We start from the raw sequence: 25,440 nt of genomic DNA, 5'->3' as shown, positions 1-25,440 counted from the left end.
TCATGGGTTTATGAAGACGGTTTAAACGCGACTTGGTGCGCTGTTGCCACCTACCGGCCTGGAGGAATGATAACGTATCCTAAAGTAATTTTAGAGAAAATAAAATACCATTTTTATTTTTCTTCTTCTTCGTCGTCGTCTTATTATTATTATTATTATTATTATTATGTTTTTTCTTAATTCTAGAAACATAATAGTATGTCAAAGTATCAATAATTTTTGTCATCAAATTACTGGAAAAAATTGCAAAGAGGATGGAAATGGCAGTAGTAAATACTTTCTTCCAGAAGAGGCAGGACCATAGGGTGACATATAAGAGTGGAGGTAGAAGCGCTCAGGTGGACTACATCTTGTGTTGGTGTTGTAATCTGAAAGAGATCAGTGACTGTTGGTAGGGGAGAGTGTAGCCAGACAACACAGGGTGGTGGTGTGTAAAATAACTACAGCCAATGTGATCCGGGAGACAGGTAGGAGGGTACAAGGAGACTTGGAGGTGGAAAGAGGAAGTCCAGGAGTGTATACAGGGAAAGAGGCTAGCTAAGAAGAAGTGGGACTCTGAGAGGTCTGAAGAGAGTAGACAGGAGTACAGGGAGATGCAGCGTAAGGTGAAGGTAGAGGTGGCAAAGGCCAAACAAAGAGCATATGAGGACTTGTATGCCAGGCTAGACAGTAAGGAGGGTGAGGTGGATCTGTACAGGTTGGCGAGGCAGAAAGATAGAGATGGGAAGGATGTGCAGCATGTTAGAGTGATTAAAGATAAGAGATGAAAATGTACTCGCAAGTGCCAGGAGGGTGATGGGAAAATGGAGGGAGAACTTTAAAGAGTTAATGAATAAGGAAACTGAAAGAGAACAAAGAGTAGAAGACGTGACTGTTGTGGAGCAGGAAGTAGCAAATATCAGTAAGTGTGAGGTGAGAAGGGCGTTGAGGAGGATGAAGAGTGGAAAGGCTGTTGGTCCTGATGACATACCTGTGGAGGTACGGCAGTGCTTAGGAGAGGTGGCAGTAGAGTTTCTGACTAGTTTCTTTAACAAGATCTTGGAGAGCGAGAGGATTCCAGAGGAATGGAGGAGAAGTGTATTGGTGCCCATCTTTAAGAACAAGGGAGATGTGCAAAGCTGTGGCAATTACAGAGGCATAAAACTGCCGAGCCAGAGGTAAGCATTTGTGAGCAGCAATATGGTTTCATTCCTAGAAAGAGTACAACACATGCGGTATTTGCTTTGAGGATGCTGGAACAGGGAGTTGCATTGTGTCTTTAGAGATTTAGAGTAAACGTACGACAGGGTGCCGAGAGAGGAGCTGTGGTGTTGGATGAGGAACTCTGGAGTGGCAGAATAAGATAGTGACTGTAATACAGTGGTGAGATGTGCTGTAGGTGTGACAGAAGAGTTCAAGGTGGAGGTGGGTCTGCATAAAGGATAGGATCTAAGCCCCTGTGGCGACACCTGAAAGGGAACAGCCGAAAGACAAAGAAGGAGACGTTACTGGGGAAAAAATGTATTACATCAACAGGCCGCTAGATGGCGACGCGGGGTTTAATTATGGCCGTATGGATTTGACGTTGTTTTAAAATAGAAATATAAAATAAATTACATACATACATTCATTTTTAAATATATTGCATAATAAATTGTTTACTTAAATAATAAAATTATATATACTGTATATTGCTTTTTTGTGAATTGTTGAGAGGTGAGGTTATGAAAACAATATATTTTTTATTCATTTGTAATTAGTTAGTTTTTAAAAATATATATATATATCTCCCTTATGTTAAATTAATTCGTCCTGAGAGAGAGAGAAAGAGAGAGAGAGAGAACCACAGAAGCTGCTCGGTTCATTACTGTGAGTCGACTCTTCATCTGTAAGAACCGATTCAGTGAACCGAACGCCCCTGAAATGATTCACACATTAAACATTACATTTAAACTTCGCTTTTACGCAGTTTTAATGCTCATCATCAGGTTCAAAACCGCCTTTAAATAAATGTCCTTTTTACATTTTATATAATATGTAAAGAAAAGTAAAGAGAAGTTTAGTGCAGTATCCATGGTAACGCGACATCCTTTGTTTTGTTTCAAAATTTCGTGACGTCACCATTTCAAATTCTGCTGACCCACAATCCTTCGCGACGGCGTCAGTGAGAAAAAAAAAACACAGAGCTAGCAGAGCTAGCGAGATGCAAAGCGAGCTTTTCTAGCTTGGTAGCAAATTCATAATTTTTTAAAAATATATATATTTAAGAAACGAAATTCTTTGGAGGAAGAAAATATTTTCTGTGAATATTAATCGAATTGAGAGAGAGAGAGAAAGAAAAAGAAAGAGAGCGCGCGAGGTGAGTTGTGTAAAATGATTAGCTGAATAGATTTAGCGTTTAGCTTAGCGGATTGATTAGCATTAGCACTAGTTTGTGTTTAATTATCTATATAACTGTTCATTTAATTATTTTATGGTTGTTTAGAATTATTTAGCTGAATAAATAAATACAATTCCCAAAATGTCTTAGCATTGCTAATAACCCTGAGCTAGCCCAGTAAGAAAACCGGTTTTAACAAAAGAGCCGCCGGGGTTCGAGCTATTTAAAGGGCTATCTTAGCTATTCAACACTAATTCGAGTTGTTTAGTCATTTCTGATGATAACATAAGATTTAACAGCACACGATCTGATTTATTTATTTTCTAACCGGAAACAGCTGTAGTAGAGAAAACATTTCCTTATATGGCACACATTAATCAGCTTCACACTCCTGCTGTCAGTTTGTTTCTGCTTCATTTCTTATACACTGCATCCATTTCAGCTTCGTCCTGAAACAAACAGCTCTTTTATGTATTTTAATTCATAATCCATATCAGTGAGTGATTTGAAGCAGCCAGGCTGAACAGTTGTTTTTACACTGTTTATAGCCTGCTGGAACAGGTGTATGTGTGTGTGTGTGTATGTTCGTGAGAAAGAGAGATTGTAGCTTGGGTTTGCTTTATAGCTCAGAGCTCAATTTAACCCTCCATATGTATTTCATATGCACAAGAATAGTTCTTACTGACAGCGAAAACCAGCTTTGTGAATTAAGGTCAGATGTAAAACCTGTCATATGATTTTTTGTTTTTTTGTTTGTTTGTTAATAGGTGAGATCTTAAAGTTGAACAACTCCATAAGACACATTCAAAATATTATTATTTCTGGTGCTAATTTGACGTTTCTATGTAGGTGATTAAAGCATTAATTAAGACAAAGTCTCATTTAGGTTCTTTTCATGAATCTTCATTTAAGAGCTTGTTATACTGACATCTAGTGGACAACCTTTGTATAGCAAATATCCCTAACGTTGAAAGAAACTTAATTAACATAGACAGCTGCAAGTGGCGAGACGGTGGCAAAGTGGTTAGCACAGTGGTCTCAAAATCTACAGTGTCAAGGGTTTGATTCCTGCCTCGTGGTCTATTTGCGTGGAATTTTCATGTTATCTCCTTGCTTGGTGGGTTTCCTTCGGGTACTCGGGGTTCCTCCCACAGTCCAAAGACATGCAGGTTAGGTTAATCAGCGGTCCCAAATTTACCGCAGTGTATATGTGTGCATAAGATGGATTGGCACCCTGTCCAGAGTGTGTCCTGCCCCGTGCTCTAAGTCTCCTGGGATAGGTTTTGTACCAATAATTGGTATAGACGATGGATTAATGCCTGAATGTTAAAGCTATGCTGTGCAAAGTTCAAAAAACAAAAGCGAGGTTCAGGAGTATCATAGTGGTTTACGCACTAAGGCCCTCAGTCATTAACTGCTCAATGTATAATGAGATAAAATGCAAGTCGCTCTGGATAAAGACATCTGTCAAACGCCGTTAATGGAAAAAGAAATAAAACCTTTGACTTCTTTTAATGTTTTTGTTGTTGTTGTTTTTTAAGTTCATGACTCGCGTCACTTTAAGTTTACAACTTATGTGCAACTTGCTTCCATCTACTCTCATGTATGACTCATGACATCACTTTGCTCACCATGATGAGCGTCATATTAATGAGAAATCCGGCGTAGAACTGGGGGAAACGTCAAACTCCCAGAATGCAAGTGGGCAAGCATTGAGCATGAGGGTTGAAGTGAGCTGATGAGGGAGTTCATAAAGATTAATCCTCATGATGTTCAATACAATGTGAATGCCTTCATCCAGTGTTACTTGCAGATCTTAATGATGATTATTTATTATGTATTTTAAATCCAAATACAGTTCGGTACCAGAACCACAGCTGACCTCCTTCTTCTTCTCCTCCCTGACGGATCTCCTAAATGGATCAGGACTACGAGCGCCGCCTTCTGCGGCAGATCAACGTCCAGAATGACAACTCCAGCCCCATCGTGAGTGTCATGTTTTTTTTTTTTTTTAGTTTTTTTTACATCCCTTCAGATTCGACACAATCTTTTTAACGATAGTTAATCAGCAAAAATGCATGGCTCAGGTTGTTTTAAGTTTTCCAAGCAACCCTGTTTACGTGGTTTCTGATACTTTGTACCGCAGTGGTATTGAATTCCTTAATCTGATTGGTCAGAAGGTGCTGACATTGTTACAACTAAAGCTTTTACAAATATTGGGTTTATATGAATGTGCTTGTTTAGCTGCATCTTAACCACGGATAAACAAGAATGTGTTCAGGGCGGACAAATTTCTGCACCCCCACCAACCCCCCCCCCAAAAACAAACAAAGAAAACACCCATTACACTTGCATGAAGTTTACTGAAAAACTGCAGTCGTATGAGAAGAATAAATAATTTGCTGTAATAATATAATCAGCTTTCCGGGTATGTAGCAGTATCTCTGCTTCTTCACACCATCACATTGTTGGTTAATTTTCTATAAAACTTCTAAAATCCTGTTTTCTTTCCTGATTTTTAAACACACTAATCTATAACAATGGGCACAGCGAGGCAAAATTAACGTGTTCAACTCAAAGCCAGTGTAGATTTTTTTTCTTTTTTAAAACCAAACATGTTTTCCTTCCTATAGACGCGAGTGTGTGGTTTAGATTTTTGTGTTTCTTGTTTGTTATAAATAAATTAAAGTCTACAATTTTCTCCCAAGCGTATGTGTTGGCTTCTTGCCCTAGGAGAAAATTGTGGACTATAATTTATTTATTATATTAGATTTATAATATATATGTTATTACATATTTTAGATATTAGATAAAGGTTACATATTATTGTAATTTCTCATGGTATCATCTTATTCAAAACACATATAGAAAGTCACAGACGTGATCCGTCACCTTACACCCACAAAGTCACCGATGTCGTCGCCGAGCAAGCACGGAGATCGGTTCATCCCGTCGCGAGCAGGAGCCAACTGGAGCATCAACTTTCACAGGATCAATGTAAATGCTTGGTTTCTTTTCTTTTTTTTAAATAGATTATTCTTGAGTTGAAAAAGAACTCAAAAAGCTTTTTCCGGTATCTCTTTTAAATTTAAATTTTTTCTTTCATCTTTGTTGCAGGAAAACGAGAAGTCCCCAAGCCAGAATAAGAAAACCAAGGACGCAACGTCAGATACCGGCAAGGGTGAGTATTTTGAACGGCCTGACGTCGAATCCCGATTTTAAATTAGATCCGTTATTGAGTTTCGGCGTCTTTTTAGCAGCGGACGGTTTGGCATACTCGGCGCTCCTGAAGAACGAGCTGCTCGGGGCCGGGATCGAGAAAGTGCAGGACCCTCAGACTGAAGACCGGAGGCTGCAGCCTTCAACACCAGAGAAAAGAAGTCTCTTTAGCGTAAGTCTCTTTTAACCTTTTATTCTTATTAGTTTTCTAAACATGCAAAGTGTACGATTTCATTATGATGGTTTCTGAAATGTAGGTTATTACTAAAATAAGCTCCATTGACTATCCTTATAAGCTAAAATCTCTGCTATTATGCTTTAAATATTGTGTAAAGCAGTGCAGATGTTTTCTAGCAGGCTAACAGTAAAAACTTTGTTTGTTAGATGATCTTAGGCAGGATCTTGTGGTAAATTAACTCACCAGAGGATGATGTGAATTTGGAAGGAGTCACCAGTGTTACAGCTTTGTAAAACCCCTTTTTTAGGAACGGCTGGCGATGAATTGTGTTGCTTTAAAAGGATCTTGGAAAATATTGGAGTGAAATAATCTTACAATATCTTATAATATTACAAATTTCAGCAGATTTATTATATTCTGAGTATGAATTGTTATCATCAGACAGGAGATGTAGAGCTTTTAAATGTGAGACCAGTCGTCTTTCGAAGCGTTTCTTTGTTCCTCCCTTGATAAGGGTGCTAAATAAATAATGCATCTTATATGCAATAGTATCATGGACAAAGCAATCAGGATGTCCTGTACAAATATTTCTACTTTTTTACATCTGTTTTTGCTATTTGCTGTTTAAAAAAAAAAAAAAATTATTATTATTCTCAATACCGTCATTAATGATTACAGTTCTATGAATTCTATGGCTTCTCCAAAACTTATTTCTCCTCTGGGACAATAAAGTATATTTTATCTTATATCATCTTGGGAAGATCTCAGAGATTTTATTTTATTTTTGTTCTGTTTGCAGTATACACTCAGCGCCAAGAGAGCCACGCCCGACGATGGAAACAACGTCTCTCCTTACTCCCTGTCTCCCGTCAGCAGCAAAAGGTGACCTTCCAAACACCACCCGAGAAAACTAATAAAGCATAACGGAGTCCTGGCTGTTTAAATTAATCCTCCCTCTTTTTTTTCTTTTCCTGTAGCCAAAAGCTGCTCCGATCCCCGAGAAAGCCGACTCGCAAAATCTCCAAGATCCCTTTCAAGGTCTTGGATGCGCCAGAGCTGCAAGACGATTTCTACCTCAACCTGGTGGACTGGTCGTCTTTAAACGTGCTCAGCGTTGGACTGGGGACCTGCGTCTACCTGTGGAGCGCCTGCACAAGCCAGGTATGTCGTCTCGTCACGGAGGATTTCTTTCCGAAACCTTACCGTCTGTCTCTGAACCGAGTTCGTTTTCGGGAGTATTAAAAGCGTTCTCTGCGCAGGTGACGCGGCTGTGCGACCTGTCTATAGAGGGAGACTCGGTGACGTCTGTCGGCTGGTCAGAGAGGGTAAGCAGAACTGTGAGAACTCCTTCCTGATAGAATTCATATGGTGACCGTTCCGAGGTATTTGTGTTTGCGGGCGTCTCACCGGGGTTTTTTTCCGCTTCAGGGAAATCACGTGGCTGTGGGAACGCACAAAGGGTTCGTGCAGATCTGGGACGCAGCGGCTGGGAAGAAGCTGTTCACACTGGAGGGACACACAGCCCGAGTCGGTAAGATCAAACAGATCAAAACCCGTGAAATACCCCAGAGTTACGTTTCTAGAGCATCCATGAAATGTGGAAAAAAATGCAAATTTAGGATGTGGTAAACAAACAAAAAAAGAATTGTTTTTAGTAAACAGCGTAATACATTATTTTAAAAACAAAAAAACAGACTATAAAGGTAAGCCCTTGTACTGTACTTTTTTTTTTTTTTTTACAGTTTTTTTACAAATTTAATATTGCAGATTAAATTTAATGCATTTATTCTTTGGCAGAGGCTCATTCTGTTGAATATAAGATTCGAATGAGTTGCGTATGTGTTGTCTGAAGAAAAGTTTACATTTTACAGAGTTTAACAGATCTGCTTACGACGGTGTGGTAATATCCCCCCCCTTTGTTGTCGTCAGGTGCGTTGGCGTGGAACGCAGACCAGCTTTCCTCAGGCAGTCGGGACCGCATGATCCTACAGAGGGACATCAGGACCCCGCCGCTGCAGTCCGAGCGCAGACTGCAAGGTCACAGGCAGGAAGTGTGTGGCCTCAAATGGAGCACCGACCACCAGCTGCTCGCCTCTGGGGGAAACGATAACAAGGTAGCAGACGTGAATGAAGTGTAAGAAAAACATGTCGACGCTGTCTCTCTGAATGCGTTTTTAAACACACACACACTCTCTCCTTCTCTCTCTTTCACCCAGCTGCTGGTGTGGAATCACTCGAGCGTGGCGCCTGTTCAGCAGTACACTGAGCATTTAGCAGCGGTGAAGGCCATCGCGTGGTCTCCCCACCAACACGGCCTCCTGGCGTCCGGAGGAGGAACAGCCGACCGCTGCATCCGCTTCTGGAACACGCTCACGGCTCAGCCGCTCCAGTGCATCGACACCGGCTCACAGGTCTGCAACCTGGCCTGGTCCAAACACACCAACGAGCTGGTAAGATTGCACACACCAAGGCACACATACACACATGTCATCTTCAAAAAAAAAAAAAAAAATGTAATGAGTCATTTGTGTACTGATGCCAAGGTTTAGTGACTACAGGAATCAGTCATGTTATTGCAGTTGTTGTCATTTGGTGTGGGGTCTGTGCATATTTTGTTTTTAATTCTAAATGCTCAGCTAGACTGTGTCGCGTCCTCCTTGCTGTTTTCTTTTGCTTTTACTCAAACAGCAAACAGCAGGCCCGTTTGTCGAGCTGGATACAAACACACTCGTTCTTAAAGCACGTACTATATATGATCTTTTAGATAAGAAATGTAGCATTCATGCAAGTCTTGTAACTTCCAAAAGTCTTTAGATCTTGCTCATGCTCCTGAGTGTATGTGTGTAACTTTACACATAAAGATGACTAACTAATCTTCTGAAATCTTCTGAAAATCTAAATCTTGACTTGATCCATTTCAATTTATATCAAACCGGTTATGATGATGATTATGATGTGTACAGTGTTTAGCATTAGATCAGGAGGAGCATCTGTAGCCTTTTTTGTAAGGAAAAAAAAACTGTTTATATTATTGGTTTTAAATAAGGAATAAGGAAAAGAGAGAAGCCAACACAGACTCAATAAATTAAAATAGAAATAGTTATTTATCATTGATAGGACTAAACACTTTGTGCTCCTGGTCAAACATGCATCTGCAGCTGTCTAAGTTTCTTAGCTCTTCATAAGTATTATTAATATTATACAATATATGTTATAAATTATATGTGTACGTAAGTCTAAAAATGTTTCCTTCTTTGAATGGTCTCACTGTCTGTTGTTTTTTCGACTGATCAGTTAAGGAATATGATGTTAATGGACAGTATTGGGGGACGTAACTAATTACATTACAAAATTACTGTCATTAAAAGGTAATCAGTTACATTACAGCGTTACCTTTTGGTAAAAGTAACTAGTTCGAGGACTTTTTCATTGCAGAAAATGTAAACTCCTTTGTGATTCCTCATGCATGTTGTTTTAGTCAGGACCTTTTATAATTATTCTACCATCATCACTCCGTGAAGTTTGGCCCATAATCTGTACTAATACCCCTATCTCACCTATGCGGTTTTGCGCGGTGGCCGTAAGTACGGGTCATCATGATTCACCGCGAGTTTTGCCGCTGTGATTGTTTCCATCTTTCCGCGTGTCGGTCCTCAAATAGTCAAATCGCATAGGTGAGATAGGGGTATAACAGCAGGAATAACAGAGGGGGGCGGGTTATCGGGGGCGGGCTTGTAGGACGACACACACACACACACACACACACACACACACACACACACTAGGGGATTGGGAATGACTGATGTCCGGCTCATTGATTACATAAATTGTCTGAATAATTACAAAAATACATTTAAAAAAAACTAAATAACTGAGTACTTAAATGGCGGACCTAATGCGTTAGATTACTCGTTACGTCAAAAGTAATCCAGGAACTCTAACGCGTTACACTCAACACTGTTAATGCAGTACAAACAGAACTTTTCCTAAGATGGTTTACTCATTCTTCAGTAAGAGTGTGATGATTTATTAATGTGTGTGTTTGTGATCCTCTTTAGGTTAGCACACATGGCTACTCACAGAACCAGATCCTAGTGTGGAAATACCCATCTCTCACTCAGATAGCCAAACTGACTGGTCACTCGTACAGAGTTCTCTATCTGGTAAGTATCTTCTCCATCGACTGTGGATTAAGAAGATGTAGGAGTTTGTTTTAATCAACATTTGCAATTGAAAGAGTCTCTTTGTTTTATTTATCAGTTATAATTTTTTTCTTCTTCAAAAGAAAGTATGTTTAGAATGTTTATAAGGCTTTATGCTTTTTTTAATTGGTTGTGACATGAAAAAAAAAAACATGAAGATCCAGACTGACTTTGGTGTAGAAATAAAACGTGTTATGACGAGATGTTCTAAGAAAATAACACGATGGTGTGGTGTGACCCAGTCCAGTACGAAGCAGTGTCAGTCCTTAAATCTAGGACTAATTACAGAAAACTTCACACCACATCAACAAATTACACCTACAAATCCTTGTGCAAGTCGTTACTATGGAAACGCGTGCATTAGCTGTGATTTCTAGCCACACTGCTGTACTGTTAGAGCCACTGTTATACCCTGCCAGGACAAAAATAAAGAAATATCTCCTTTAGATTTTATTACAGCATGCCGTGGGGTGGCTAACTCGTGTGAAAATGATTCTTCATGCTCCCAGAATCACTCTTTCACAATTGAAGTCCTGGACCGATTAAAAACCACAATCGCTTATATGGGAGGTCCTGTGTGGGTTAACAAGGAGGCTTCAGACATCACACTGTGCATTCTGGGTTTTTGATATGTCATGTAGAACCAAAGTCATCATTACTTTTAAATTGTGCTGCTGCAGGAGTATGGGAATGACGCCGCAAAAATGTTGAACTAAAAATGCGCATATTATTATTATTATTATTAGGTCACAGAAACAACTAAAATATACCATAAAATCTCACGATCTTATGAATGTGCTTTTTCTTTGCCTATGCAACATTAAAAAAAATTTTTTTTTTTTTTTTACTAAGTCATGTATGTATTGTTGGTCAAAATTATTTGAGGTTATGCTGAACAAAAAAAAAAAGGATATGCCACAATTTACAATGTTTCAGACCTGCGGAAAACACTGACAAAGTTTCTTCTAGCTGTGTTTTTTATTTTTTTTTAGAATGCGACTTCACCAGTCATTTAAGTTCTTTCTTCAATGTCGACAGTTCAGCTTTATCCTTCCAGAGTTTTATAATGTGTTGGACAGTTCTTAACCCAATTCCAGTCATTTTAATGTTTTATTTGTTAGATGCAGGGGAATGTTTTTTTTTTTTTTAAGCAGTATATAAAGTGTATTAACACCTTTTAAATAAACAGACTTGAATTCAGTAGCTCAGATTGAGGTTTCTGTTCCTTTTCTAGGCGATGTCCCCAGACGGTGAGGCCATCGTGACCGGAGCGGGGGATGAGACACTGCGTTTCTGGAACGTGTTCAGCAAAACCCGATCAACAAAGGTAACAATTCAATTCCAAGAACATGTTTACGTAAAAACACTGAACTAACGCATAGCAAGTATGTAATCAGTTAAAGCTTTGCTTAAACAAAATTCTGTTTGCCTTCAGGAGTCGGTGTCCGTCTTAAACCTGTTCACCAGAATACGATAAAGGCATCGCCGCATCACATCGTTACATCCTCTTCACAGAAGGAACTTTTTTTTTTCTCCCCTCCTCCAGCGCGGGAACCGCAGAAAGCCGAGGAGGCCGTGTAAATCTATCATTTGTACAGTTTGGGACTTTCAGAACTCGCTGCGGCACTGCCATCTCTACCGATCTCTGTGTCGTCACCATCGTGTTTTAGTTTTATGTTCGTTGTACAGTTTAGTTCCTGTTTTTATGTTACCATGAAGTGTCTAACGATGCAAGGCCTTAAGATCATTACATACTTTAACTAAATGTCCATGAGGAAAAGGGTGTAAAGGAAATAGCATTTGAATCACTTAAAAAAATCAGCATCTCAAAGAATGTCTAGTGAATTTCATGATCGTTGTTTATTGAGCAGGAACATTGTAAAAATGTGTATTAAAAAAAAAATCATGACTGTACAGTAAGATGATGCTGGTAATAATTAACAACAATACAAGACACCCTGAAAGAGCACTAGTGCTGCGTGTGTGATTATTTTCCTTTAACACCACAACCCACAATGTGTTACATAAGCCTACTTCTTTTCCAGCCCCGCCTTCTTTTTCCTAAAAAGGAAATTGACAATACAGAAAAAAGGAAACAAAACCGAAACACAAGATTAAAAATAATTACAACATGGTGGTATACTTTAATGTCGTTTAAAAATTACTCTTAAAAAGGGTACACAGGTTCGGATTAAGGTGTGTAGTGATGTAGATCAGGAACCGGCATGAAGTTAAAGTTCCTTCGTGGCCAGTTTCCATCTCTGCAGCCACTGCTGGAACGTCAGTCCGTCCTGCTGCATGTCTGGCAGAGCAAACTGAGCCGGCTGCTCCCACCTACAACACACACAATTACTAAGGCTGTTCACACTGGAAGAAAGCTGTTCTCACACCTATTTTCAACACCTCGGAAGAGAACTCGTCAACTCGTGCTAATTACAATCTGACGCTTGGAGAAGCTATAAGTGTTTTAACAGCTCATCAGTGCAGGAAGTCAATCTGCTCCTGTTACTTCCTGTATACATTTAACGATCCAGATACAAGATGTGTGAAGATGACTGTTATATTTAAATCGTGGATAGTTATTGCTAACTTTGTACACAGTTTCACACCACGGGAGAAGAAAAACTGGAATAAAAATGCATTTATTATTTACAGATTATTCAAAGAAAATAATGCAGTGGCATTATATCATTCCTGTCTCTCAGCTTTAACGTACCACAGATATAGACGAGTGTTAAACATTTAGTGTTTGAGTGGCGGTTGTTTCCTCACCAGTGTGTGATGGCGGTGTCGACCTGCTTGGTGTAGGCCACGCCCTTAGAACATCTCTGTGTGAGCTCCTGGACACGGGGCAACAGAGACTGCAGCAGCTCCGCATCCTCTGCCTTCACACGCTGCAGCAGAGCTGTTACACACACACACACACAATTTTAATGTACTATCCAGTCATCACTTAAAAAAAAAAAACGTGTTTCACTAATACAAGGGCAGTTAACAGTTATAAATATAGTGCAGAGAAAGGTGTGTGTGTGATGTTACCCTGCTGGTTAGGAGCAGGCAGCTGCGCTGTTCGGTTCTGCACGTCTGTTAGACAGTCCGTGCGCAGCTGCAGGAGGCGACGGAGGAAACGCAGCTGCAGCTTCTGAGACACCGCCTGAGAGAACAACGACTCCGCAGCCTGTGGGACACAAACACAACCGTTACCAGTTGTTTTTTGTTATAAAATACAACGACGAAAAAAAACACGCATTGTAGAGACAACTTAAATCATAAAATAATCCAAATATGATCAATTTAAGTAAATATGAATATTGCTTTTCATGATGTGGAAACTGATGTGCTTCAAGTTTTGCTGTAGTAACTATATGAGAGTGTCTACAAAAAATAAAGAAAATTACAATGTTGTCTGTACGTTGGTCAGAACTTGCTCTTTTAATCATCTCTTTATGTTTCATACGTTGGAGGACCAGAAAAATTTTTGTTTGACAGAATGTAAGGAAACTTTTGCAGTCCTTAGATATCTGTCTGAAGTTTAACCTGCACCGTAAGTGAAATATAAATGTTTATGTTATGAACAGTTGTGTGTGTTAAACACCTGCACCAATAGATATTAATTAGAAAAGATAAAGTGAATATTTTTGACTGGGATTAGTTCATATCTTCACTTTGGCTGAAATAACAGCGCTGAAGTGGTATAAGTGAATTTTAACACGCTGGAGTGGTTTTAAGACATGATGTGCGTGATTTCTTTGTTAAATAAGTTAGACAGAGAGTTCCGACGTATAGAAAGACAGACAAACATGTACGTGTGGCTTCAACCTGAAATAATAATATCAGTGACTACATTAAAGCTCATCAGATTATTTTTAGCTTTAACCTTTTAATATAATCCCGGGTAAAGAGTTTGTAGAAAGAGTTAAACTAGTATAAGAGACTCGCCATATAGAGCGGAGTGGACAGGCTCTGATGGATGGCGTGCAGTGCCGGAGCGTTCCCGCGGTACATGGAGAGCTGATCTACAGGCGTTCTCTCGCTGTAACACACAATAACGTAGGATAAATGAGGAGTATTCCAGTGTGAGTGATGATAATATAAAGTAGTGCAGCATCTGGGACGTGTACCCTTCTATAATCCTGCGGTCCAGGGCAGCAAGACACACCGAGTTGAACAGCTTGGCTTCCTGGGACACGGAGTTTCGGAGTTCGCCGGCGGCCCGGATCACGGCCCCGAACTGTGGGCTGAGCTTCTCTCCTACAAACGCTCTCAGCTGAGATGCAATGAGAAAGGAAAGAAAGAAAGAAAACAATCACAGCATTCTGTTTGTACAGAACTTTTAACAATAAACACCGTCAAAGGCAACTCAACTTAACACACAGTGCTATTATCAGGGATTGGTAAAATATACAAACCCTGTACAAAATCTATGCTAAAGTAGAGATTCCCTGGAGCAAATAAGACTCAAGTAGAAGTCTTACATTTTAGCACAAAAGTCTTCACCTTCAAATATTAAAAGGTACAACACTTTTTGTTTTTTGTGAGTATTAGCTCACAATAGTGTTTCTCTATCTCTCTCTCGTCTTGTAAACATGCTGTTTAAAATCACCTACACCCATTTTAAACACCTGCTGCTTTATCAGGTGTGTCTCCAAGGGAAGGCAAGTCACGCAAATCCACATAACAGTCAGCAGATGGAGGAATCGCCGCTTTACACGAAAATGTAGTGAAGTAAAAGTAGATATTGTATATTTGCTGTAAATTTAGGTGGAGTTAAAGTAATAAAAGTATCCTCTAATAATAGAACTACTCATGTAAATAACAGATACATGAAATATATATTTAAGTACAGAAACCTAAGGCTATTATGAATCATTCCCCTTTTTTAAAATGTTTAAAATAGTGCGACTGTGCAGTTGAGTTAACTGCAAGTTTACATTAAAGGAAGAAGAATTATTTCTTGACGCGTCCCCCAGGCCTAAATACACTTGAGTATTGATGAGTGATAAGACCACGGCTTAATCTGTTATGTTTTTATGATTCGTTTGAAGTTTGAATAAAAATAAATAAATAAATCTTGATTTCGTTGATTTAAATGCAGTTTGTTAACAACCCTTTACGATCACTAGGCATATCATAGAAAAATATCGCGAAATGATCTTCTAGGTCAGATTGCCCCGGCCCTAGACTGATCCAGGATCCACTATTGGTTCCTTCTTCATAAATACATCAACGTTCTTTAAAAAGCTGTGCAGCCGCTTGCAATTTTTGTAGTGAACCTGAAAGAATGTATTTGATTCGAGGACCTATGCCTGTAAGTAAAGAAACGTTTCAGTAAAGAGAGGAAAGCATGCGGGCGGGCGTACCTCTGAGTGAACACGCGTGAGTTCGGTCTTCATACTGGAGTTTCCTACAATCAGACTCCGTATCTGTTCCTGTCTGACATCCTGCATCACACAGAGAACACAATCAGAGGCGTCTGGAGTCATGAAGACAGCAAGCGTGGCAAGATCTTTTCTTCCTCAGCTACATTTCTTACAGGATTTTAAAGTATTAAGAACTACTTAAATCAATCTTCTGCTCCGCACTCCAGTACAGTAGGTGGTGGCAATGCACCCACCATACACAAACTCAAAAGAAGAAGAAAAAAAATTATAATCTTACACATTTAAAGTACAAAATCTGTTGCATATTTTCAAGGAATTCAGCAAATTTAACCTTTGGGACACTCGGAAGTAGGACACCCTGTACTATCGTAAAAAAAGACAGCGCAGACTCTGCAGTAGGATAGGCTCCAGTAGGACACTCTATAGTACTGTAGTAGGACACCCTGTGGGACTCAAGTAGGTCACCCTGTAGTACAACTATGCAGTAAAACAGAACATGATACCATATTAGGAGACCTTGTAGAAGGACACTCTACAAGTAGTAGGACACCCAACAGTGAAACACACTTTAGTAAGACGCCTTCTAGTAGACAACCTGTAGCAGAAAAACCCTCTAGTAATACATCCTGATATAAGACACCCTCACAGTAGGACACCCTATACAGTGGAACCTCGGATTACGAGCATAATTCGTTCTGTAAGCGTGCTCATATTCCAAAACTTAACGCAATATAAATTTTCCCATAAGACATAATGGAAATTCAAATTATTTGTTCCACAGCCCCAAAAAATTGAAACATAAACAAAAATACATACACAAAAATAATTAACAAAATATAAAGTAAAAATAAAACAAATTAACCTGAACTTTACCTTTAAAAAAAGTTAAACTAAATCCCAACAGATACAAAAGTCAAACTAAATCCCAACTGATACGCGTTTCCTTTTATGCGGTGTTATAATGAACAGTACACGCATGCACGGATGTTGATTATAACAGCAAGAGACGCACACTAAGTCCGAACTGGGGAGAAGATTACCCACAATTCCATAGCAAAAGAGAGACAAAAACTGTTGGGTTAGTTGTGATCAACTTAGCCAACTTGAAAACAAGAAGCCCATGCGTGATACATGATACTCGATACCTCGTAAACCAAGACTTGCTTGTTTTTCAAGTCAAAATTTATTAAAAATCTTTCCTCGTCTTGAGAAACACTCGCAAACCGCATTACTCGCAATCCGAGGTTTCGCTGTAGTACGATTTACCACCCAGAAATGCTACATTGTTCACCTTAATAAAAAAAAAAGAAAAAAAGAAAGAAGAAGAGGAGACGTGTGAATCGTCACGTGAATCTGGCGGGAAAATTAACATTAGCTCTTCAAAATATAATGGAGCCAGAGCTGCGTCCTGCTTTAATGCAAAACACTACAGCTTTAACACCAGCACCAGGTCCTAGATACTCGAGTGGATCGTCTACAACGTGATAAAAGAGCAGTGTTGTTTGTAAACGCACTCCTGTTCTCCTGCCCTCTCCCTCGTCCCGCTTTTGAGTTATTACGGACACGGCTGGGTTTTGCTGTCGCTGCCACGTACCACGAGCTGCCTGAAGTCCATGATGCTCTGCCACTGCGTGTGGAGGCTGCGCAGAGCCTCACGTTTCTCTCGGTTCTCCTGCTGGAGCAGCGTGACCTGCTCTCGCACGCTGTCTCTCACCGCAGTCTGTCGCACCGCCTGCATCTCCAATTCAAACACACTCCTAAAAATTTTTTTAAAACGCACACGCACAAAGCACGACAGAAAACATCAGTCACACCTGAGTGGTTTTATAGCTATACATACTTCATCATGCTCGATCCTGATTGGTCAGAAAGATGCTCCAGAATGTTAACTGTAACTATACATGTATGAGCTTTCATTTCAGCACACCTACGTCTGAGTGTTTTTATTCTTTACATGAGAATACGTCACTCTTTTACTGCTGACATCATCACAGAGTCAGTGTTTGAGTGCCGGGGAGTGTGGACGCACCGGGCTGTGGGGTTGACGAGATCATCCTGTCCCAGAATTCTTAGCTGGACCTCCTTGGTGAGCGCGCTGAGCTCAGCGTGCCGTCTCCGAGCTGTACTCCGTGCCTCTGCCAGGCGCACGTAACACTGTTCCACCTCCTCCCACACGGACTGTACAGGATTCACACAAATTTAAAACACATTTAAAACCTTTAACATTTTAAAAGAAGGTGTTTATTTAGCATTTAAGAATTTTTCTCATTTACGTTTCATAATTGAAAACAAGACAAAGATTTCGTTTAGAGTTCTTTAATCTATAGGATGTTAGTGTTTGCTGATTGCTTCGGTATAAGTTAAAGTTAAATTAATCAGCGCTGTTAAGCTAAATACTTATAATAAACAGGACGACCTCAAGTGTTTTATTTTTTAAATAATGAAGACTCAACATTACTGTCCATTCTGATTTTAGTCCCCACTGGATTAACTCTCTCCCATGTTTATACCCATGCTGTATACGTGTGAAATGTTCAATGAGGCTTTTCGGAGGAGTCGAGCTAGCATAGCAAGAAAATCAGCGCAAAAATAAAGCTTCAGTACAGAAGCTCTGAGGAGCATACGAGGCGATCATCTTTACAGTGCTGCCTACTCACTCCTGCTCACCTGTAACAGACTGCGAACTGGCGGCAAGTCCTCCTCTTCCTCCATGGACACGTCCAGCAGGTGATGGCTCTCGTACCGGAACCTAGTGCCGTCAAAAAAAAAAGAAGAAAAAAAACCCTGATAAAAAAAAAAAAAGTGTCTCCAGAGTGTGTGTGTGTATGTGAGTGTGCGCGCGTAAGTGCGTGTATGTGCATAAAGCAATAACCAGAGAGAAAAAATATTCACCCTTTTTTTTTCCTTGCCATTTTTCTATTTTTTCTATTTCTATTTTTTTTCCCTATTGTAACCTCATATAAGAAACTGCCCCTCCCCCGGCTCTTTGCTCAGCACTGCTTTTCTTTTTTCTGGTGACAGAAATGCTGAAGGAGAGTGTAATGGAAGGACTTAGTATGAGGTAAGAAAAAAATAAATTCATTATCTAAGACTGGTTTTAGCTAAAAGCATTAACACACACACACACACACACACACAAACACAAGAAGCTCTAAGATCTAGAATAGTCAAATACAGGTCCTTTAACTAGTTGTCATACCCAAGAGCAGAAACGTCACGTTCGACATCCAGAGCTGCGGTTTTCTCCTCCAGCGCCACCTGCTGTTTGGAGGCCAAAGCCTGCAGAGCTGACAGGACCTGATTCGGAGGGTGAGATCGCAGCACATCCTGAAACACCCAAGAAAGAAGCGGATTATAAATAATCTGAGACCTTAAAAATAAAGTTTTACATCTACATCAACAATCTGTTTATCCAAAAAATAGTGCCAAAACACAGTAAAAAAATTAAATAAAATCATCACCAATAATGTTGTACATATTTTACAAAGAATGTGTGTTGGCCAAACAAGCTACTTCTGAAGTTTATGCAACATGGAAGTGACCAATCTTGTTTCCCTGAAAAAAAGTTGCTACCTTCAGCCGTTTTGGAGAGATGATTTTATATGTTCTGCAAAAACGGCCATTTTTCAGCGTCTCACTTCAAACAATAACCATTTAAAAGGCAATTGATTAATATTTCTTTGAGTAGTGATACTGAAATTAGTGTAAGCGTCTGTAAAATTGTTGCTTAAATTGAAGATTTATTGTTTTCTGGTAAAAGTTTAAAAAGCAAAAAAGTTGTAGTGTCAAATTCATGATGCATTATCTTAATTTTGCATTTGAGTATAATAAACTTTTTCACTTCATGTAAAATCTACATGAAGTAGATGAAATCTATGTTCCATCTGATTGACAACTAAGATCATTGAGTAATTTTTTTTTTTTTTTAAAAAGTTACGAACACTACAGACATAAAATGGCATAAAATTGTGTTTCCAGTTCCAGCTAAATACAGACATCGCGTTTGCGGCACAGGGGCGTGTCAGGGGCGTGGTTTTGCAGTAGCGGGGTCTGGCTCAGCGATTAACGGGCCATGGTTTGGCAGTAGCTTATTTACCTGGAGTATTAACACACACACACACACACACACACACACACACTTTAGGGGATCTCTTTGGAAGCTTTAAGTTTGAAACGCAGATTGATCTGGAACAAAACGCTCAAACACGCATACGTGCATGCCTCACCTCCACAGCACTAATCCAGTGCCTATAAGCTGCGTTCCTCTGCTCAGGAGTAAATCTGATGAGAAATAAACAGTCAGTGTTATTTAACAGAAAAATAAAAAAATTATCTACAAGAAGAGGGACATTCTTGCTGTGGACTTTTGTTGACGTGACGTTGCTCTTACTCCGGAGTTGTGGACTTCAGCATGCTGTCCTGCAGAGACTGGAAGAACAACACTCGCTCCATGCAGAGATCACGGACGTTCCTCTGGAGAGGGAAAAGACAGAAGTGACTCAAACACGTAGACTAAAGAAACTCAGCATGTTTTAATATAACACCTGGCTTTTTACTGAAACGGTGTTCCAGCTGTTAACCTGCACACATTAAAATACTTTTAACACACACAAGGACATGCCTATTTGGTGTGTGGTTAAAATGTAGGTTTCTAAAAAGGTTGTGTGAACAATATCCTGCAAGTCCGCGACTTACAAACTTGCTCCTGGAACGGAACTCATTCATAAGTCAGATTTGTTCTTAAGTCTAACAAAGTGAGTCTTATATGCCCTTGACGCTAATATACTATGTAAAGCACACCAATTTGCTTGACTAAATCTCTGTCCACTTTTCCAACACCGCCATCACATGGCCAAAAACCATAACTGCATGTAAACCTTTTTAAACATGCCTAATTAGTACTTAATCTCACATACGTGAAATGTAACGGTGTTGTCTGTGCGCTTAAACCAACGCCATTTTGTCTCGGAGTGGTTTTCCACTGTATTGGACTGTCAACTCTGTTTTGTTAAGTATTTTCTGAAATTAGGATTATTCACCATCAGGACAGCTTTAAAGCACAGATATTTTCTATCATCGTGCTCCTGGACTGATTCATTGAAACCGGTGAGGCCGACTCATTTCTCCTGCACCCCTCCACACACATGCACACATACAATACATCGGACATTCTATAATTTTTACATTCACTTCCACATTGAGAATATTGTATATAATTGTAAATATTGCTATCTGGTGCATTTTATGTACAACACATGAGCTCCTTACATGATTTGTTCACATCTACAAATGTTCGATTTTGTTCGCATCTATGGAAGTTCGTAACTTGAACGTTTGTAAGTCATGGACTCTGTATAAACAGATTACACAATTGTCTACGAGCTGTCAGACTTCACAGTAAACTATAATTACTGGTAAACTGCTGCGGGGGAATAAAACACTCTAGCAAGTGCAGTTAGAGAAACGTAATGAACTTTAATCATTCTCAGTGATTATTTAGCAATTCTTTTCCAAGAAAACAGAGTATCTAGGATTCTAGGAAAAATAGGAGAGTATTTTAGTCCATATTAAACAGTCGAAGCCAGAAATCCTGATGTATTCCGCAATCCTGAATAACACACTGTTAGAATAATCTCACAGGCTTTGACTTTTTTCGGGAGTCAGATCTGGCACAAAGGATTAGTCACGCAGCGCATGAGTTCTTACTAAGACCAGAGGCTCCGTGGATGTGCCGCTGTCTCCGTCGTCAGATCCCCCGAACTCTACCTTCACCTCAGCTTTCCTGTAAAAACAAGGACGAAACTAAATCAGAATGATTGAACGTTTCAATCAACATCTAAAGCAACAGAAATTATGGATCCTAAAACACCATAAAAATCAGATTGATTTTTTTTAACATTGCCTTCTTACCTCTTTTATAAAGATGAATCATATGTTTACAACTATTTTTTTTTGTATTAACAGCACAAGTAATTTTGGGTTTTGGGGGAAAAAAAAAGTGCTGCAGGTAAAAATAAAAAATATCAGTATCAGTACGTGAAATCGTTTCATGTTTAATGCCAGAATCCAGCGCCGGCTCTCTCTGTGTGACGCCGTACTGATGTTTGTCAGATGTGCGAGATGAAGTGGGCGTACCTGGCGAGCCGTTCTAAAGCCTGCCTCTGGCTGCTGATGGTCTGCGTGTCATGTGTGAGAGCGTCTCTTTCATCAGAGCAGCGCAGCCTGAACGAGTCCAGCATCAGCTCCCGAAGTCTGCTCTCCTCATACTGAGCGCAGTGTCTGTTCACACTCAGCTCTACTCCACAAACACACACGGAGAGACAGATCATGGCATGGTGAATGGACATGTTCAAAAAATTCGGGGCGAATACTTATGCAATGCATCACTTAAAAATATAAAAAAGTGTGAGAGATGTGGAACAGTTCTTCTGCACTGATTGACTACATGTGATGTAAGCTAAGAAAAAATAAATCCTCACCTTCGTTCGCGAGCTGCTCCTCGGCCGTGCTGATTTTCTGCTCGATGTGACCGAGTTCGTTCTGCAGCTCAGAGATCTCTCTCTGCAGCTCCACACGCCGGGCGTCTTTGTTTTGTCCCTCCACCTGCTTCAGCTGCATGGGCACGCGCGCATACATATACACACACACACAGGTCACTTAATCTCACTGCAATCTAATGCATTGAAAAGTCCAAGATACAACAACCAAGCATTTATTTCAAACCTTACCTCTTTATCCTGTAGAATTTTGTACCTTAGGGATTGCAGCGTCAAGGAAAACTGATAATTAAGTTTGTGTACGATACATCACGTACACACAAAGGATTCATCATCAGTGCTAAAGCTAGGAGGAAAAAACTGATCAAAATACTAATGACCCGATTCCTGTTCACTCGTTGCACCCTGACGTCCACGTCTAACGTACGAGGGTGAGTCAAAAATAATTCGCACTCTGGCTGTAGGATTTATAATACACATTCATGCTTTTCGATACACACTATTCACACTATTTTCACACTATTTTCGAGACACTATAAGAGCGTCTGCCAAATGCGTAAATGTAAATAAAAAAAGTTTTAAACCGAGCTGTGAGCCACGAATGCACCGCCGTCTTCAATTCATCATAGGACTTCATCAGGGAATCAAACAAGTGAAAGTCTGACGGAGTGAGATCAGGACTACGCTTTAACATCTCAAAACAGAGTTGACAGTGTGGGCAGATGTGTGCGGGCGTTCATCATCATCCAAGATCACGACAAAACCCTTAACAGCAGTCATAAAGTATGCATTTAAAACCAAGTTTAGGCTTCAGCTCTTCTTTAACGAGCACTGCTGATTGTTGAACCTTTTTCCTGATGATGTTCCAATACTTCTGGCCCTTGAGAATCTCAGAAAACTGTAAGCATTGATGAACGTTTTGACTTTTGAACTTTTTCTCAGTCGGCGATGGAGGATGTTTCTGTTCCGTACTCTAGTCGTTTACTCAGACTCCTAGTGATGGATCCGTGTCTCGTCATCGGTAATGATTCTCTTTAAGAAACTTTCACCTTCCTCAAGAAAATTTAAATCCAAATTCTGTTTGCAGATATCCAAATGCTTTTCATGACTTGTTTCGACACCAGGTACACCCCTCAGACCACAAAAAAACCAGGGGGCAAATGGGGCGTCCGTTTTTGCTCGCACCACAGTTGCAAACAAACGATGTAACACGTTCACACCTGGGGACATCGACCGCAGAGACAGCAGACTTTAAAGAATTGACTCAATGAAAAGCTTCAAATCTTGAATCATTAAAAATGAAAAGAAGTGCAAAAAGGATACCACTGAAGATTTCCCCGCATGAGTCGCACCTTCCTGTAGAAGGAAATTAATAATAAATCACATGTATATACAGTAGTAACGTGGAGGTGAAAGTGTGGTTGTGATATGAGAAGACATTTACATTAACATTACAGTAACATTACATTACCTCTCACTGTAAACATGCTGGATGACATATTTCCAGATTGAGGCTCCTGTACCAACACATAACCTTAAAACAACAATTACAGCACCGTTAAGTAATACTACTATAAATCTTATCAGATACAATAACCCTGAGTTATAATAAAGACATTTTATTCACGTTTTAATGTAGCTGTCGTGTGGGAGGCTGTGAGGAGGCAGGTCCAGCTCTTCTGTGGCCCAGCGCTTCACCTCCTGCACCAAACTGCCCATCTGCTCAGCTAATACCTGCACTAACAAACACCTCTCACCCCAAACCTTTATGAATTATAAATGAGAAGAGAACTGTAATTAACGTTAATCCGAAAAAGCAGGACAAACGAGTCGCTTAGCTGTAGCAAACGTTATCCTTGAGCACCCGTATTCTGACGAAATCCCGCCTCTAGAAAGCGCTGATTGGCTAGAACCGAATCAATTCGCGCGCGAAACCACGACAACCAGCCTATCAGAACAGCCTACCAGATCGAATTATCCAATCACGAACCATTCGTCGGTATACGGGTAGGAAATATATAATAATAATAAAAAAGTTAGCTAACGGCTAAACGAGTTCTAATACGAAATGTTAATTCAAATGTTAACCAAACTAAAATCATGAAATAGCATCTTATTTAAATATGGAGCGTATTCGGAAGTTAATTTTTTTTTTCCCCACTGGACGTTCGATTCAATTTTATGTTTCAAATTCGCACTGCGTCCCGGGTTTATTTTGACTTCCGCCTACGTCATACACGTCATCGGTTAAACAATTAAATTGACTTAAAATACAATTTAGTCTCGTATATATAGTTATATAATATAATGTCAAAGATTCGAATTGCAATTTTATTTTCCAAAAAAAATAAAATAAAAAAAATACACAGTCATCCGGCTATCCACAAATCCCGCCTCTTTAAAGCTCCTATTGGCTAGAAGTTCGTGCTTAAAAACCAGCCAGCCTATCAGAATGTGTAGGAAATACATCATTTAAAAGTTAGCTAGAGCTAAAAAGTTAAGTCAACGAGCTCTAATACGAAATGTTAACAAAAAACAAGCATCAAATATATCAAATATAGAATCAAATATATAACATATTCCAATTTGTATTTATAAATGTTTATACTCAGTCATTGGAATTGACGAATAAATTGACTTCAAATAAATTGTATTTGTGGAAAGAAATAATTATAATTTTATTTTACAATCTTTTGTGTTCAGATATTATAATTTTATTATAATGTGATTAAGAATCTTTTCTTCTAAAAAAATGCCTTGTTATCCGTCCATTCTGATTGGACGAATATAAAACATGAGTAGAAAATATACGAAGAAAAACCACATGGAAAGTTTACAGTACACTGATCAGAAGCTTATATGAGACTGGTATAGCAGAAATGTATTATTATTATTATTATTATTTTCGTCAAGCTACTGTTCTACACTTCAGTCCAGCAGGTGGCGGTAATGCACCTATAAACTCAAAAACCTCAAAGAAGAAGAAATGAGAAATTAGTTTATTTTGACCCGAGTGGCCTGGCACCTCCAGGGTCCGGTTTCGATTCCCACATCGAGGTCTGTGTGTATGGAGTTTTCATGTTCTCCCCGAGCTTAACAGGTTTCCTCCTACTGTCCAAAGACATACAGATTAGACTAATTGGCATTCACAAGTTGGCCATAGTATGTGAATAAGCGTCTACGTGAGTGTATGTGTGTGTCCTAACTCTCCTGGGATAGGCTCCAGGCCCCTCATGATCCCGTATGCAGGATAAAGTGGTTATATCTGATGGGTGAGTGAGTGAGTGAGTACGTAAGTGTGTTTTAGTTCACCAAAAACATCTTAAGTTGTTAGAAAATTAAAAAGTGTAAAGAAGAACAAATAAATTTAGTGTCAATACATGAAGTGGTTGTTTTACTTGCACAACCAACTTTGTTACCTTATTTCAAAATACTGCGCAACCAGATTATTTACCCACATACTTGCTTACTATCAAGTCAACTCAATTAAACAAATAAAACTTCAGACTAATTGTAGCCCTTCTGTTTTTGTGCATGTGTTAGCTCTAATCCCTTTTACCGCATTTATCCAAAAATAAAGCTTAATTTCACATTAATGTTCGAA

General features: G+C 39.5%; 2 protein-coding genes across 3 annotated transcripts; one reads left to right on the top strand and one right to left on the bottom strand.

Annotated features, from left to right (window-relative positions):
• The first annotated feature begins 2,133 nt into the window (after window positions 1-2,133).
• Window positions 2,134-11,927, top strand: fzr1a (fizzy/cell division cycle 20 related 1a). 2 transcript variants are annotated; one of them, XM_053504365.1, is made up of 14 exons: window positions 2,134-2,338; window positions 4,218-4,345; window positions 5,228-5,356; window positions 5,477-5,540; window positions 5,620-5,750; window positions 6,556-6,638; window positions 6,734-6,917; window positions 7,016-7,081; window positions 7,185-7,287; window positions 7,686-7,870; window positions 7,973-8,206; window positions 9,815-9,919; window positions 11,193-11,285; window positions 11,394-11,927. In XM_053504365.1, the coding sequence occupies exons 2-14, from the start codon at window positions 4,277-4,279 to the stop codon at window positions 11,433-11,435; spliced, it is 1,488 nt and encodes a 495-aa protein (XP_053360340.1). In that variant the 5' UTR covers window positions 2,134-2,338; window positions 4,218-4,276; the 3' UTR covers window positions 11,436-11,927. The 2 variants fall into 2 exon arrangements, with proteins under 2 accessions (XP_053360340.1, XP_053360339.1); XM_053504364.1 differs by having other exon boundaries at window positions 5,617-5,750.
• haus5 (HAUS augmin-like complex, subunit 5) lies at window positions 11,795-23,982 on the bottom strand. The gene is made up of 20 exons (XM_053504363.1): window positions 23,701-23,982; window positions 23,464-23,600; window positions 23,308-23,370; window positions 23,160-23,192; window positions 22,068-22,092; window positions 21,819-21,951; window positions 21,475-21,634; window positions 21,046-21,121; window positions 19,730-19,812; window positions 19,566-19,620; window positions 18,539-18,666; window positions 18,007-18,088; window positions 17,369-17,517; window positions 16,934-17,096; window positions 15,319-15,399; window positions 14,080-14,225; window positions 13,898-13,991; window positions 12,998-13,136; window positions 12,731-12,863; window positions 11,795-12,292 (listed from the first exon to the last, which is right to left on the bottom strand). Exons 2-20 carry the CDS (start codon window positions 23,553-23,555, stop codon window positions 12,190-12,192), a joined length of 1,938 nt encoding a protein of 645 aa, XP_053360338.1. The 5' UTR covers window positions 23,556-23,600; window positions 23,701-23,982; the 3' UTR covers window positions 11,795-12,189.
• Between the last annotated feature and the right edge of the window lie 1,458 nt (window positions 23,983-25,440).

This window comes from Clarias gariepinus, chromosome 9 (genome assembly GCF_024256425.1).
Source record: "Clarias gariepinus isolate MV-2021 ecotype Netherlands chromosome 9, CGAR_prim_01v2, whole genome shotgun sequence".
Lineage (NCBI taxonomy): Eukaryota > Metazoa > Chordata > Actinopteri > Siluriformes > Clariidae > Clarias > Clarias gariepinus.
Note: the sequence above shows the minus strand (reverse complement) of the source record. Positions and strands in the feature narration are given on the sequence as shown.